The sequence below is a fragment of the Pelophylax lessonae genome (assembly GCF_965119305.1).
Source record: "Pelophylax lessonae genome assembly, chromosome: 1".
Lineage (NCBI taxonomy): Eukaryota > Metazoa > Chordata > Amphibia > Anura > Ranidae > Pelophylax > Pelophylax lessonae.
In genome coordinates, this window is record NC_138768.1 from 300,723,554 (window position 1) to 300,737,177 (window position 13,624).

Consider the following 13,624-nt stretch of genomic DNA (forward strand, 5'->3'; position numbering starts at 1 on the left):
AGTGCAGACCTGCACTAGTTTCTATTTCACTGTGAAATAAAGTGTGGCACAGATAGACCTGAAACATGTCTATCTGCTCGGTTAATGTGGCACACGCCACTTCTGACAGTTTCCTGCTTTATTATAATGGTGCAAGAAGCTTACATAATTCCACAGATTGTGTTTTGATAAAATAAGTATGAATGTTCATGGTAGTTGTCAGAACCTACCCATCGCTGTTTTACAATGGATGTCAGCTAAGACTTAGCCAACGTAGCAAGGAAAGTGGAACTGAGAAAAAAAAAATTCAGTTTAGTTTGAGTAAAGACATTTTATTTAAAAACTTGTAATCATTCAGGAGCTCTTAGCTATGAAAACGTTAAGGAAGACGACACTTTTTTCCAGGACACAGCAAAGCTATTCTAACTACAGTGCATTCGGAAAGTATTTACAGCGATTTACTTTTTCCACATTTTGTTATGTTACAGCCTGATTAAATTCATTATTTTCCTCAAAATTATAAAAACTATACCCCACAATGACAACGTGAAAGAAATTGGTTTGAAATCTTTGCAAATTTATTCAAAATAAAAAAGTGAAAAAAATTACATGTACATAACTATTCACAGCCTTTGCCATGACACTCAAAATTGAGCTCAGGTGCATCCTGTTTCCATTGATCATCCTTTAGATGTTTCTACAACTTGATTGGAGTTCACCTGTGGTAAATTCAGTTGACTAGACATAATCTGCAAAGGCACCTGTATGTCTATATAAGGTCCTACACTTAGCAGTGCATGTCAGAGCACAAACAAAGCCATGAAGTCCAAGGAATTGTCTGTAGACCTCAGTTACAGGATTGTATAGAGACACAGATCTGGAGAAGGGTACAGAAATTTTTCTGCAAAATTGAAGGTCCCAATGAGTACAGTGGCCTCCATCATCTGTAAATTGGAAGAAGTATGGAACCAGCAGGACTCTTCCTTGAACAGGCTACCCAGCCAAACTGAGCAATTGGGGAGAAGTGCCTTAGTCAGGGAGGTGACCAAGAACCCGATGACAGAGCTCCAGCGTTTCTCTGTGGAGAGAGGAGAACCTTCCAGAACAACAACCATCTCTGCAGCACTCCACAGATCAGGCCTGTATGGTAGAGTGGCCAGACAAAAGCCACTCCTCAGTAAAAGGCACATGACAGCCTGCCTGGAGTTTGACAAAAGGTACCCCAAGGCCTCCCAAAGAAACAAAATTCTCTGATCTGATAAAACTCTTTGGCCTGAATGGCAAGCGTCATGTCTGGAGGAAACCAGGCACTGCTCATCACCTGGCCAATACCATCCCTAACGTTAAGCATGGTGGTGACAGCATCATGCTGTGGGAATGTTTTTCAGTAGTAAGAACTGGGAGACTAGTCAGGACCTAGGGAAAGATGAATGCAGCAATGTACAGAGACATCCTTGATGAAAACCTGCTCCAGAGAGCTCTGGACCTGGCTGGGGTGAAGGTTCATCTTCCAACAGGACAACGACCCTAAGCACACAGCCAAGATAACAAAGCAGTGGCTACGGGACAACTCTGTGAATGTCCTTGAGTGGCCCAGCCAGAGCCCAGACTTGAACCTGAGTGAACATCTCCGGAGAGATCTGCAAATGGCTGTGCGCTGACGTTCCCCATCCAACCTTATGGAGCCTGAGAGGTCCTGCAAAGAAGAGCTTGTAGCATCATACTCAAAGACTTGAGGCTGTAATTGGTTCCAAAAGTGCTTCAAAAATGTATTGAGCAAAGGTTGTGAATACTTACGTACATTTGATTTTTTTAGTTTTTTTATTTTTATTTTTTTTTTTTAATACATTTTTAAAGATTTTAAATAAACTACTTTCAGGTTGTCATTATGGGGTATTGTTAGTAGAAGTTTGGGGAAAATAATGAATTTAATTCATTTTGGAAAAAGGCTGTAAAATAACAAAATGTGGAAAAAGTGAAGCCCTGGGAATACTTTCCAGATGCACCGTATTTAATACTGGTGATTTTTAATAGCGAGAGCAGTGGGCTATTGCCAAACAGCTCAGTAGCCTTTCTCCACTACTTACATCTGGCTGAGATTCATGAAGTAATGCAGTCATAAGATCCATGTAATGTTCTGCTGCTTGTTCAGCGCTGCAAAGAAACAGATACTATTGGATATTTACACATTGGACATTTATTATCCATCAGCCTAGTGAAAAATTAGCAAAATTACAGTCACACACAAGCACTTAAAAAAAACAAAAACATGTGCCCCTTTGGGGCTCCTATGAAACCGTAGACTGCACTACACAGAACAGGTAACTCCACATGCCGGAGTGAAAGCATTTATTCTACGGCCATTATTTAGTTAATCCTAAACTAAATTACATGTAAGAGCTTCTAGAGCATCACCAATGGAAAATTTTGTGTACCAACAAGTACCAATCAGTTATTTTGTGAAAGTGAAATTGCAGCAGAAAATGATCAGGTCCCTTTCCCTACCAAACAGAGCTGTGTAAATCTGGGGCCAGAAATACAAATCCTTTGGAAGGTAACACAGCTCACACATATGGAATTCATATATTTGCCTGGTGCTTTAATGTATGTTTAATAAGTCAATCAATGTGCACATGGCAGTAACCAGTAACAAGTCTGAGAGCTTGGCCCCACTAATTAAAGCGGAGTCGTCGTCCCCCCCATGAAAAAATTAAAAGTCAGTAGCTACAAATACTGTAGCTGCTGAATTTTATTAATAAGACACCTACCAGTCCAGGGATCCCGCAATCCCCTTTCGGCTTCACAGCTGGTTCCCTACTGCACATGCACGAAGCCCGGTGGCAGAGGAAGGAGGCCAAATTTCCGAGGGACCTCGCCACGGCAGGGTCTCATGGAAGTAAGAATGGGTACCTGTCAAAAACAGGTAACCGTTCCTCTCTCCCCCCTAAAAGATGTCAAATGTGGCACTGGAGGTAGCAGATAAGGGGAGCTTCCACTTTTGGGTGGAACTCCGCTTTAAAGCTGGAACCTGATTAATTACTGCTAACATATTACCCTTTGATTTGGTATCAAATCAACAGTGGAGTACTTCCTGTTGCTTTGTGTAAGAAAAGCCAAGGATTACATGTATACATGTACACATTACCTATTTCTTCTGAGGTTGTGATTTGCTATAAGATACTTCACTTCGGAGGCATTTGGTACATGGACATAGCGGCTCAAAATTGAGGTGCTCAGTATAAGTTCAGTTCTGAACAGAAAAAGGGTGTCTATTGAGCTGGGGTCAATGCAATAATTTTCTAATTCCTGAAATACAAAAAAAAAAAAAAACAAACATTTAAAAACAAGACAAACTATAACTAGAAAATGTTGAACAGCTCAAGCATCTGGACTAATTTCTGGATTTATCTCTGAAGGTCTGGGGTGAGCCTCAGTGTCTGCTAAGGTCGGGTGCTTGTGTGAGTGAAGGGTGAGATGCACTGTAATTGGAAAATGGTAAGAAAGGAGTGAGAAAAGAGAAAAATCACTTGAAGGACAGGTTCACATTTGGTAAAAATATTAGCCTTCCTTCCTAGCCCTCTAACCTAGGAAACTCCCACCCAGCTGCTCACTTACATAAGCATGACAGTTGTGGCTCCGGCTGCTGTTTACCTAAGCTGCTGAGCCACAATTCTTTAGCCCTTCCTCAGCCGTATGCTAAGATTAAAGATCATTCTATTCAAGTCTATAGTGTCTCAATGCACAGCATTAAAGGAGATAAGTAACAGAGAAGGTTGCAAAAGTCATACTGAAGGAAGAAAGGAGCCTACGAGGAGGCTTTCTAACAAGGCACCACATACATGCGCTTGGTGTCTATGCTGATAGAATGCTCCAGCTGCCAGGAAACTAATAATCGGGAGCTGGGAGGACTGGACCACTCCTGTGTTATTTTTGTTTTTCAGAATGAATAGATACACTGTGCAAAAAATAAATAAAACATGAAAATGGCTAGATCAGGGCTGATCCAGGTTAGGGTCAGTGTCAGGGTCAAGGTTGGAGTTTTAGGTAGAATAAAAACCAAATTCCAGTTTTATAATCACCTTAATTTGTTTGGGCCAAGTGGGCCTAAAGAAACTATTTCTTACTGAGAAATGGGTAGTCACAGTACTGCTGCCAGAACACAGCTGATGCTACATACAGTTTATACAGTTCTGACAGTAGCCACATAGGACATAGTTCATTTGAGCCTACAGTTTTACTAATACAGTTGCAAAACTGGGTTCAGGTGCTGAGATTTGTTTTACCCTGTCACCACAGGGTCTAAATTAAACTAAAACCACTCCATAAAAGGAGGTGCCTTAGTGGTTCAGGTCCTAAAAATCTGCCAGGTAGGAGATCCCAGATCTAACACTTCAAGCACTACCTACTCCAACATGTACGGTGGTTCCTCTTGTGGGTTCCTATGTCACTACAGTACCATAAGTATGAAGTAATCAGCATCTCTTTATTTAGAGCGGGTATAATTGAATCTGGAATGTTACATCTATGACCAGCAGTAGTAAAAGGTAATATTATGGGGTGGAGGAGTATGGAAATAAGGACTGGTAATACAGTAAAAAGCAGACAAATCAAAGCAAACATTTTTTTTTTCAAACTGTACAAATGGATAAAAAAGGAAATACATTCGCTACAAACACTATATATTTTTTCATAGTACATATTTATTATATTTTTCTGCTGACTATTAAAAGGATCCCAGCTGGCATTCTGTACAGAGATCAAGTCATTGCTAGTCACACAAACCCTTGTTCCATTATGTGTTTTCAGCATATTTACCGTATGAAGTAGAGTAAGAGCCTCCAGTTCAGATTCCATCCTATTCATGTCTCTGTATAGGCAGGATGTGTGGTACAGGGCTGGGAGACAGTGAAAATTCACACTCAGAGCCTGCTTCCAGAACTGCAGGGCTGTCTGTGGCTTTGCCTTGAGTAAACAAAAAAGACCTCCTGACTGCCAAGCCTTTTCACATCATTATTCTTAAAGTGGTTGTAAAGGCAGAAGTTTTTTTTTATCTTAATGCATTAGGATAAAAAACCTGTGTGCAGCAACTCCCCTCAGCCCCCCTAATACTTATCTGAGCACTATCTAGAGCCAGCAATGTTGCAGCAGTGTCTCAGCTGCCTGGGACTTCCCTCCTCATTGGCTGAGACAGCAGCGTTGTGCCATTGGCTTCTGCTGCTGTCAAAGTCAGGCAGCCAATGACAAGAGAAAGGGGGTGGGGCCAGGTGGCGGCTCCGTGTCAGAATGGACACAGGGAGCGGTGACTCAGCTCAGGTGCCCCCATAGCAAGCTGCTTGCTGTGGGTGCACTCAACAGGAGGGAGGGGCCAGAAGCACCAAAGAGGGACCAGAGAAGAGGAGGATTGGCCACTCTGTGCAAAACCCACTACACAGGGAATGTAAGCATAACATGTTTGTCATTTTTAACAAAAGAAAAAAAAAGAGAAGTGTAAAGTGCAATGACTCCTGGCAAATAAACAGATTCCACTTTACTGAAGCCCGACTAGTATTATATGAATGCTCTTTGTTGTTACCCTTTGCTCCTTGCAATAGTCTACCGAATAAGCCCAATTTTGTCAGTGGAATTTCACCTAGCCTTGGAAATCATGACTGGCCATACCAGGAAGCTCTGCACTAAAATTAGAAACAAATAGATAGAATACCAACCAACAATGAACTATTATAATGCCTGGTACACACCATGAGATTATCGGACAAATTATCTTTTTTTTTTTTTTTGATGAATGCCTCATATCGAAAATAAAGAGTTTACTAAACTTACGAAAGTTCTTGTACAACAGAATAAAAATTCTGAAGTGATGTCATGTGTTGAAATATATTTGTATTGTATTTTCAGACAACTGTACTGATAAAAACGAAAATTGTACGATGCGGTATTGTACAAGAAAAAGTTTCATGTTTGTCCCATCAGATAATTTTGCAAGATTTGTCGTGATTGACTCTGGAAAGCTGTATATTAATGATCAGATTATCGTAGGATCACTTCGAAAGCTGTATTTTTCATACGATTTTCTGATTGTGTGTACAGGCCTTATAGCTATGTTCACACTGCTTCCTGAGCAGAGCTACCACACCCGTAAGATTGTGATAGATATACAGAATTTTAGTCTCCATCAATGACACTATCCAGGCCTATGCCAAATTTAGACCTTTCTGAATCCAAGCTTGCCAAACTACAGGCCACCAGCTGTTGACAGAGAAGCTGAATGTAGAAGTTGCTTCCACAAGTGGAGATCTATGCATGACCTAAAGGGAACCTGTGCTTTGCCCTTGCAGTTTAATCTGACCATAAAAAAGGAAGAAAAATACCCAGTACCTTTGGGTATAGGGCAATGTGACTTATTTTCCATCCTTTTTCATTGGGGCCCTATTTGCTTGCCAAATGGTCCATTAGGCAACAGCTTAACAACATGGGGATGGAGAGACCTCAGCCCTGTATTGGCTGAAATTAGGATCAACTTGGAGCTTACAGTGCTTTTTCTCATTGCTTAATCTGGGGAATGGAACTGTGGGGGAGTAAATGGAAGACAAATTTAAGCTGCTGAGGGGCAAGGTTTAAACTGAACCTGTTGCTTTAGACTGCACGCTTTCTCCAAGTCAATTTGTAACGAGCCTACATGGCCAGGATTAGTCGTTTTAATAATAAACTGGTTGTAAAGGCAGATGGTTTTTTTAACTTAATGCATTGTCTGCATTAAGGTAAAAAAAAAAACTTTCATGTGCCGCTCCCCCTTGCTAAAGCTAGGACTGTGTGAACTCCAAATCCAACTCTGAAATCAGCTTTGAAAAGGGGTTCTTAGTAAAAGTTCTGTCAGAAAGCCCTCAAAATAGGCCCTTACTGACAGTAATGAACCTAGCAAGCAATTCATGCCAGTACAGCCGATTGCAGAATTAGGTCCTGACTAGGCTAGTAGCACTAGGCTACTAAAATTTAATGTACTAAATTAGCACCAATTTGTTAACTGAAATTGTTGCCTTTATTTTTCAAAACAGGCTTGCATGCACTTAAAGAGGAGCTCCAGGCACCTGTAAAAAAATATAAAAGTCAGCAGCTACAAAAAGTGTAACTGCTGACATAAAAAACAGCCACTCACCTTTTCTCTAATAAGCAAAGATTGAACTAAAAAACAGCCACTCACCTGTCCCACGGTCCAGCGGGGAGCTCACCGCAGCCATCTTTATCCTCCATCCTCCCTCGGTGGCGCTGGCATGTTCACTATGGCACCCGGCTGCGACAGCTTGCGGCTTCAATGCCGGGTGCCCACTGCGCATGCGTGAGTCGCGCTGCACATCCTGGATTAGTGGATGCAGTTTTCTGGGACCCGTCAGTGTCCCAGAAGACTGCAGAGGGAGGGAGGAAAACTTCCATTGCCTAAAGCCGAATGGAAGTGGGAGGAGGTACCTGTCAAAATCGGGTCCTTCCCCCTCTCCCCCCCCCACTCCTCAAAAGTGGCAATTGTGCAAGAGGAGCGGAGGACGAGTCCTTAAAGCGGAACTTCCCCTTTTGGGTGGAGTTCCACTTTAACGTGAAAAAATGTTGCTTGTTGAATTTTACAAACAGAAATACACAGCCGTTACACATGTTTGGAGATTATATGGAATATATATATATATATATACACATATACACACACATGCCTTTCCTGAAGATTTGACAAAAGCGTACTGGTGCCATTGTAATACTAAATGTTGGCTTGACACTGCGTAAGAAGAAATTCTAAGAAAAAAAATTGCCATTTTCACTATGTTATACCATCTTGTAGAAGGACCATCCAAGACAGGTGTAGATCTCGGACAATATTTTGCTAGTGCACAAGCTGCTGGCAGCTTCATGTAAAAGGTCCACTGCCTGAGGGAAATCCTCAGCATCCATTGAAGCCAAACCTAGCAGAGAAATAAAGTTTAGACCACATTTAAAAACAAAACTGCATAAAAAAACAGAAATAGCACTCCATTTTGAGCTCAGCAATAATATTGGATCCACAATCAAAGCAAAACTACTCTTAAATGGCTGGTCCATCCAAAAGTTATAAATCTGCTATAGGTGGAACCTGATGGGCTTAATAAACCCCTAACTTCTTTTTCAACCTGCATACTTCTACTACTTCTAAAGCAAGTTCTTCTTAAATATTTGCATTTTTCTACTCCTCCGGCTGCTTTCTTTTATAAAAAAAAATTATTTCAATAAATATCCAAAAAAGAAGTCTGATTTCTTTCCTCATAATGGTTACACCAGACGTGCAGACCTAGGAACTTAAAGCGCAGGGATTTCACCAATATAGTCCCTGAGAGAGATAAAAAAATATCAGTGTGTTTAATCCTCCCAAATCTGTCAAAAGAGAATAAAAATGGGTGGACTAACCCATTAAACATGGTTTCTGTATTTGCTCCTAAATGGAAAGCAGACTTAGGTGGTAAAATTATGTAAGCATTTGTAAATACTGCTGCAATTAAGTCTTGGGGGGGTATGACAATCGTGCTGATGGAGGTAGGAATTGGATTTCACCAACATTTTAGTTCTGTCAACAAAGAAGAGGCTGGATGGAAAGGACCTGTATCACCCCTGTTTAAAGGCCAACGAGTGCAGTAGATTCAGAATGGATTACTGCGCTTACTAAGGAAGAAGAAAAGAGACTGCAGGCACTCTAATACAACAATATTGTTATTAACTTATATAATCCTTATATGTGCCGCACTTAAAATTTATAAAGTCAGATTCCTCCCACTTATATAACAATTAAAGTGCAAACACTTGAAAAAGTGCTGAGTGCATATAGTGTAAACATCAAACGAATGTGATATGTATCATCGCATAATGGAAAACATAGATCTCCCAATGCATAAAAACGTATACTATTCCTGAATCGGAAGTCACCCTTTTACATTTAACCACTTTACCACCGGAGGATTTTGCTGTCTTACGTCTGGGCCACTTTTTGCGATTCGGCACTGTGCGACTTTAACTGACAATTGCGCGGTCATCCAACACCGTACCCAAACGAAATTTATGTCCTTTTTTTCTCACAAACAGAGCTTTCTTTTGGTGGTATTTGATCACCTCTGCGATTTTTAGTTTTTGCGATATTAATAAAAAAATGCGACAATTTCGAAAAAATAACAATATTTTTCTACTTTGACAGTTAAAAAATATCCAATATATTCAATTTTTGTCATATATTTAGGCCAAAATGTATTTAGCTACATGTCTTTGACAAAAAAAATTCTCAATGAGCATATTTTTAACCGCTTTAAGACCGGAAGATTTTACCCCATTCCTGACCAGGCCATATTTTGCGATTCAGCACTGCGTTAATTTAACAGACAATTGCGCGGTCGTGCGACGCTGTACCCAAATTAAATTGACGTCCTTTTTTTCCTCACAAATAGAGCTTTCTTTTGGTGATATTTGATCACCTGTGCGATTTTTACTTTTTGTGCTATAAACAAAATAAGAGCGACAATTTTGAAAAAATAACAATATTTTTCACATTTTTTTTTTATATGAAATCCCCCCCCCCCCCCCAAAAAAAAAAAGTAAAAATCAAAATTTTTTAACATTTTAGGCCAATTTGTTTTCTGCTACATATGTTTGGTAAAAAAAATAGCAATAAGCTTATTTTGATTGGTTTGAGCAAAAGTTATCGCAGCTACTAACTATGGGAAATTTATGTCATTTTTATTGTTTTTTTTTTTTTTTTTTAACTAGTAATGGCGGCGATCTGCGATTTTTTTTTTGCGGGACTGCGACATTGCGGTGGACAGATCGGACCCTTGACTGACATTTTTGACACTTTTGGGGGTACCAGTGACATTACTACAGTAATCAGTGCTATAAATATGCACTGTTACTGTAAAAATGACACTGGCAGGGAAGGGGTTAACTATGTGACACAGGTACAGATCGCAGGTTCAGCTATGCTGAATCCTGCAATCTGACCCTGCCTGTCACTTAGGAGATCTCCACACTCGATCCCTGACGATCAAGGGAAGAGCAGCGGTGATCCCCTGGCCCGACTCCCGCTGTGACTGAAAACAGCGGGAGCGAGCCTCCGGCCGCGCGCACGCCGCCGAGGGAGGGGAATGTCTGGTGACGTAGGTCTACGTCGCAAGACGATAACGAGCCACTGTGCCGCATTAGCAGCACAGTGAGCAGCGTTAAAGTGGTTAAAGATGATAGGTTAGTAAACAGAACAGAAAAGTGCTTAGTGCATACTGTGCAAAAAAATATTAATGTGCAAAGTCATCAAGAAGCTGAGTATCAATGTCCTATCCAATGTGGGAAGTGACTGTACCTCTCAATGAGTATTGACCACCTCCACAATTTGGAGACAGCTCACACAAAAACAGTATAAATGTGATATTCCACAAAAACAAATTAAAAACTTATATTAAAGGTGCAATTGTAAAGTCCACTTAGTGAAGAAAAAGTGTCCAAAATAGAGGTAAAAGAAATAGAGGTATAAGTGCTGCCAGCATTGCTGCAGAGGTTGAAGGGTTCGGGGGGATCAGCCTGTCAGTGCTCAGCCCATACGCTGCACACTGCATTAAAATGGTCTGCATGGCTGTCATCCTAGAAGAAAGCCTCTTCTAAAGATGATGCACAAGAAAGCCCACAAACAGTTTGCTGAAGACAAGCAGACTAAGGACATGGATTACTGGAACCATGTCCTGTGGTCTGATGAGACCAAGATAAACTTATTTGGTTCAGATGGTGTCAAGTGTGTGGAGCAGTACAAAGACGTGTGTCTTGCCTACAGTCAAGCATTGTGATGGGAGTGTCATGGTCTGGGGCTGCATGAGTGCTGCCAGCATTGGGGAGCTACAGTTCATTGAGGGAAGCATGAATGCCAACATGTACTGTGACATACTGAAGCAGAGCATGATCCCCCTCCCTTCGGAGACTGCGCTGCAGGGCACTATTCCAACATGATAACGATCCCAAACACACCTCCAAAATGGGTAAAGGTAAAGGTGATGGACTTGCCAAGCATGTCTCAAGACCTAAACCCTATTGAGCATCTGTGTGGCATTCTCAAACAGAAGGTGGAGGAGCTCAAGGTCTCTAACATTCCCCAGCTCTGTGATGTCGTCATGGAGGAGTGGAAGAGGACTCCAGTGTCAACCTGTGAAGCTCTGGTGAACTCCATGCCCAAGAGGGTTAAGGCAGTGCTGGAAAATAATGGTGGCCACACAAAATATTGACACTTTAGACATTTTCATTTAGGGGTGTACTCACTTTTATTGCCAGCGGTTTAGACGTTAATGGCTGTGTGTTGAGTTATTTTGAGGAGACAGCAAATTTACAGTTATACAAGCTGTACACTCACTACTTTACATTGCAGCAAAGTGCAATTTCTTCAGTTTTGTCACATGAAAAGATATAATAAAATATTTACAAAAATGTGGTGGGTGTACTCACTTTTGTGAGATACTGTACATCAAATTAAGTTTGCGTTTTTACGCACACAAACTTTAATATTCCTGCACTTTCGGGTAATGTTATTTTCTATGTTTGTCATTGTGGTCTTTTAAAGGTTTCTAATGACACATTATAAGATCTAGGAGCACATGCACAAGTCTCATTTAACAATATCTCATGGCATGCTTTCTATTCATTATTATAACAAGGACCAAAAGTACTGATGTTACAAAACAGTTAGACAGTAAACGCATGCTTGAATATTGTCTGTCACTCTCATAACACCACCATAGACATTGCTTAACAGGATGAGTTACCTTGCAGAAAAGCAGCCGAGGTATAGAGAATATCTTTTAAATGGCAGTCACTCTGCAGAGTGTGAATTTCCTCCTCTGTCTGATGAGGAACTTTCCATGCCTTGATCAATTCTAGCAAGTTGTATTTTCTACATGAAAAAGTAGGAGCCTGTGGAAAAAAATAGGATCATCACCTTTTTCCATTGCAATTGTCACCATTTAAATAATATGCTTTTATCAATAGTTGAGCAAATTGCTTCAACAGAATTATATCCTAACCAAGTTTACTCAACATCTAGATGATGATTTTAATTTTTTATTTTTTGAACATGTGTCTTATGACTTTTGTGGTAACATTAGCATTATTTTCATGAATTTGGCAGGAGTATGAGGTCATGATGTTACTAGGCTAGGGGACTCTGGATGCTAAAGGCTACTTTTGCTACTTTATACAGTACATGTTATATAAATGTATGTTTGGAGTCTCTCACACTGTGAAGCCCTGAAACACGAACTTTGATCTATGTGTAATTATTTTTCTACAATAAATCTTTGAAAATGCATCTGTGGAGTACTGGTGACTTTTTACTACTGGACTTTTGTGACATCATATGTTGCAGTCAATACATAAGCAACCATTTGAATTATACCTGGTCTTATGACTGTGCTGATCTACAATAGATTCATAGAGGTCTGCAGTTTTCCTGTTAAGTACCCTACTAAGGATTTAAGCAGTAAGTTCTGGTGAGTGTTTATTAATGTTTAAGATGTGTAGAAGATTATACTATGTAGTGAGGAGCTAAATGTATACCCATATAGCTGCAGCAGGCAAGAGTGAACCTACCTAGGACGGTAACTTGCTTTTACATTTACAAAGAGGAGTTTAGACTTTTCGGAATACAATTGCTGTATATTCAATGCAGGTCAGTTACTAAATAGGTAGTGAACTCCCATATTTCTATCCTCACAAGTCCGCTTAAAACACACTAGTTATTTCAACAAATACTGTAGTGATGATTTACATAGCATGTTAATGCACTGATAAACAGGCATGGAGACCATGGTAGGAGATATTCCCAAGTAAATAGCAAAACACACATGCAGTGTTTTAAGGTAAACATACAATTAAATTTGAAGCCAGGCAAAATACACAAATGGAATCCATACAGCACCTTGCAAAAAGTATTTACGACCCTGGTGTCTTTCCTGTTTTGATGCATTACAACCTGGAATAAGAATGCAGCTTTGTGCCATATATTGTACACAATATGCTTGTGACTTTGAAGATACAGTATTTCTTGTTGAAAAAAAAAAAAAAACAGAAATCTTAAGTGTCCTCCTTTGCTATGAAACCCATTATGTAAATTATTACACAAGGTCCACCTGTTTGCAATCAGTGTCGCACGATTTGTCACGTCAATATAAATACAATGCACCTGTTCTGAAATGGCAGGATAGAGACTCAATCTGTCTATCCACTGGATTTGTAAATACCGGGGACTCTTCCACTGGGACCACAGTAGACTTGTTTAGTCTGGAAACCGGATGATCCACCTTAGGTGGCACAGTCCACCTAGTGAAAATCGCATCCGCAAAGGGGTAACGCCTTTTAAAGCGCTTTGGCACCACTAACATTTGTTTGATGCGCCCCCACTGTTCATTGACAATGTTGTCAAAAGGTTCCGGACGGGGAAACACCTCACCCGACTTGTGGGATTTGCGGGTGCCAAAAGACATAGACTCATCCACCATTTTTAAGGTTTCCCTCACCGACACTATAAGTGTCTCCACCAGCGCGCTTTCCCGCACGGCAGCTGAGGAAGAAATATCCGCCTCGCTGTCAGAATGCAAAGACACAGATCAACCAGGAT

General features: G+C 40.5%; 1 protein-coding gene across 1 annotated transcript in view; it reads right to left on the reverse strand.

Moving 5' to 3' along the window:
- The window catches only part of FANCG (FA complementation group G), a 61,879-nt gene that overhangs the window by 33,160 nt on the left and 15,095 nt on the right, over positions 1 to 13,624 (reverse strand). The window contains exons 5-9 of the mRNA XM_082263811.1: positions 11,775 to 11,922; positions 7,792 to 7,922; positions 4,795 to 4,941; positions 3,125 to 3,285; positions 2,067 to 2,133 (exon numbers count right to left, since the gene is read on the reverse strand). Of these exons, the coding sequence (XP_082119937.1) occupies positions 2,067 to 2,133; positions 3,125 to 3,285; positions 4,795 to 4,941; positions 7,792 to 7,922; positions 11,775 to 11,922 (654 nt within the window). The remainder of the gene's footprint in view (positions 1 to 2,066; positions 2,134 to 3,124; positions 3,286 to 4,794; positions 4,942 to 7,791; positions 7,923 to 11,774; positions 11,923 to 13,624) is intronic.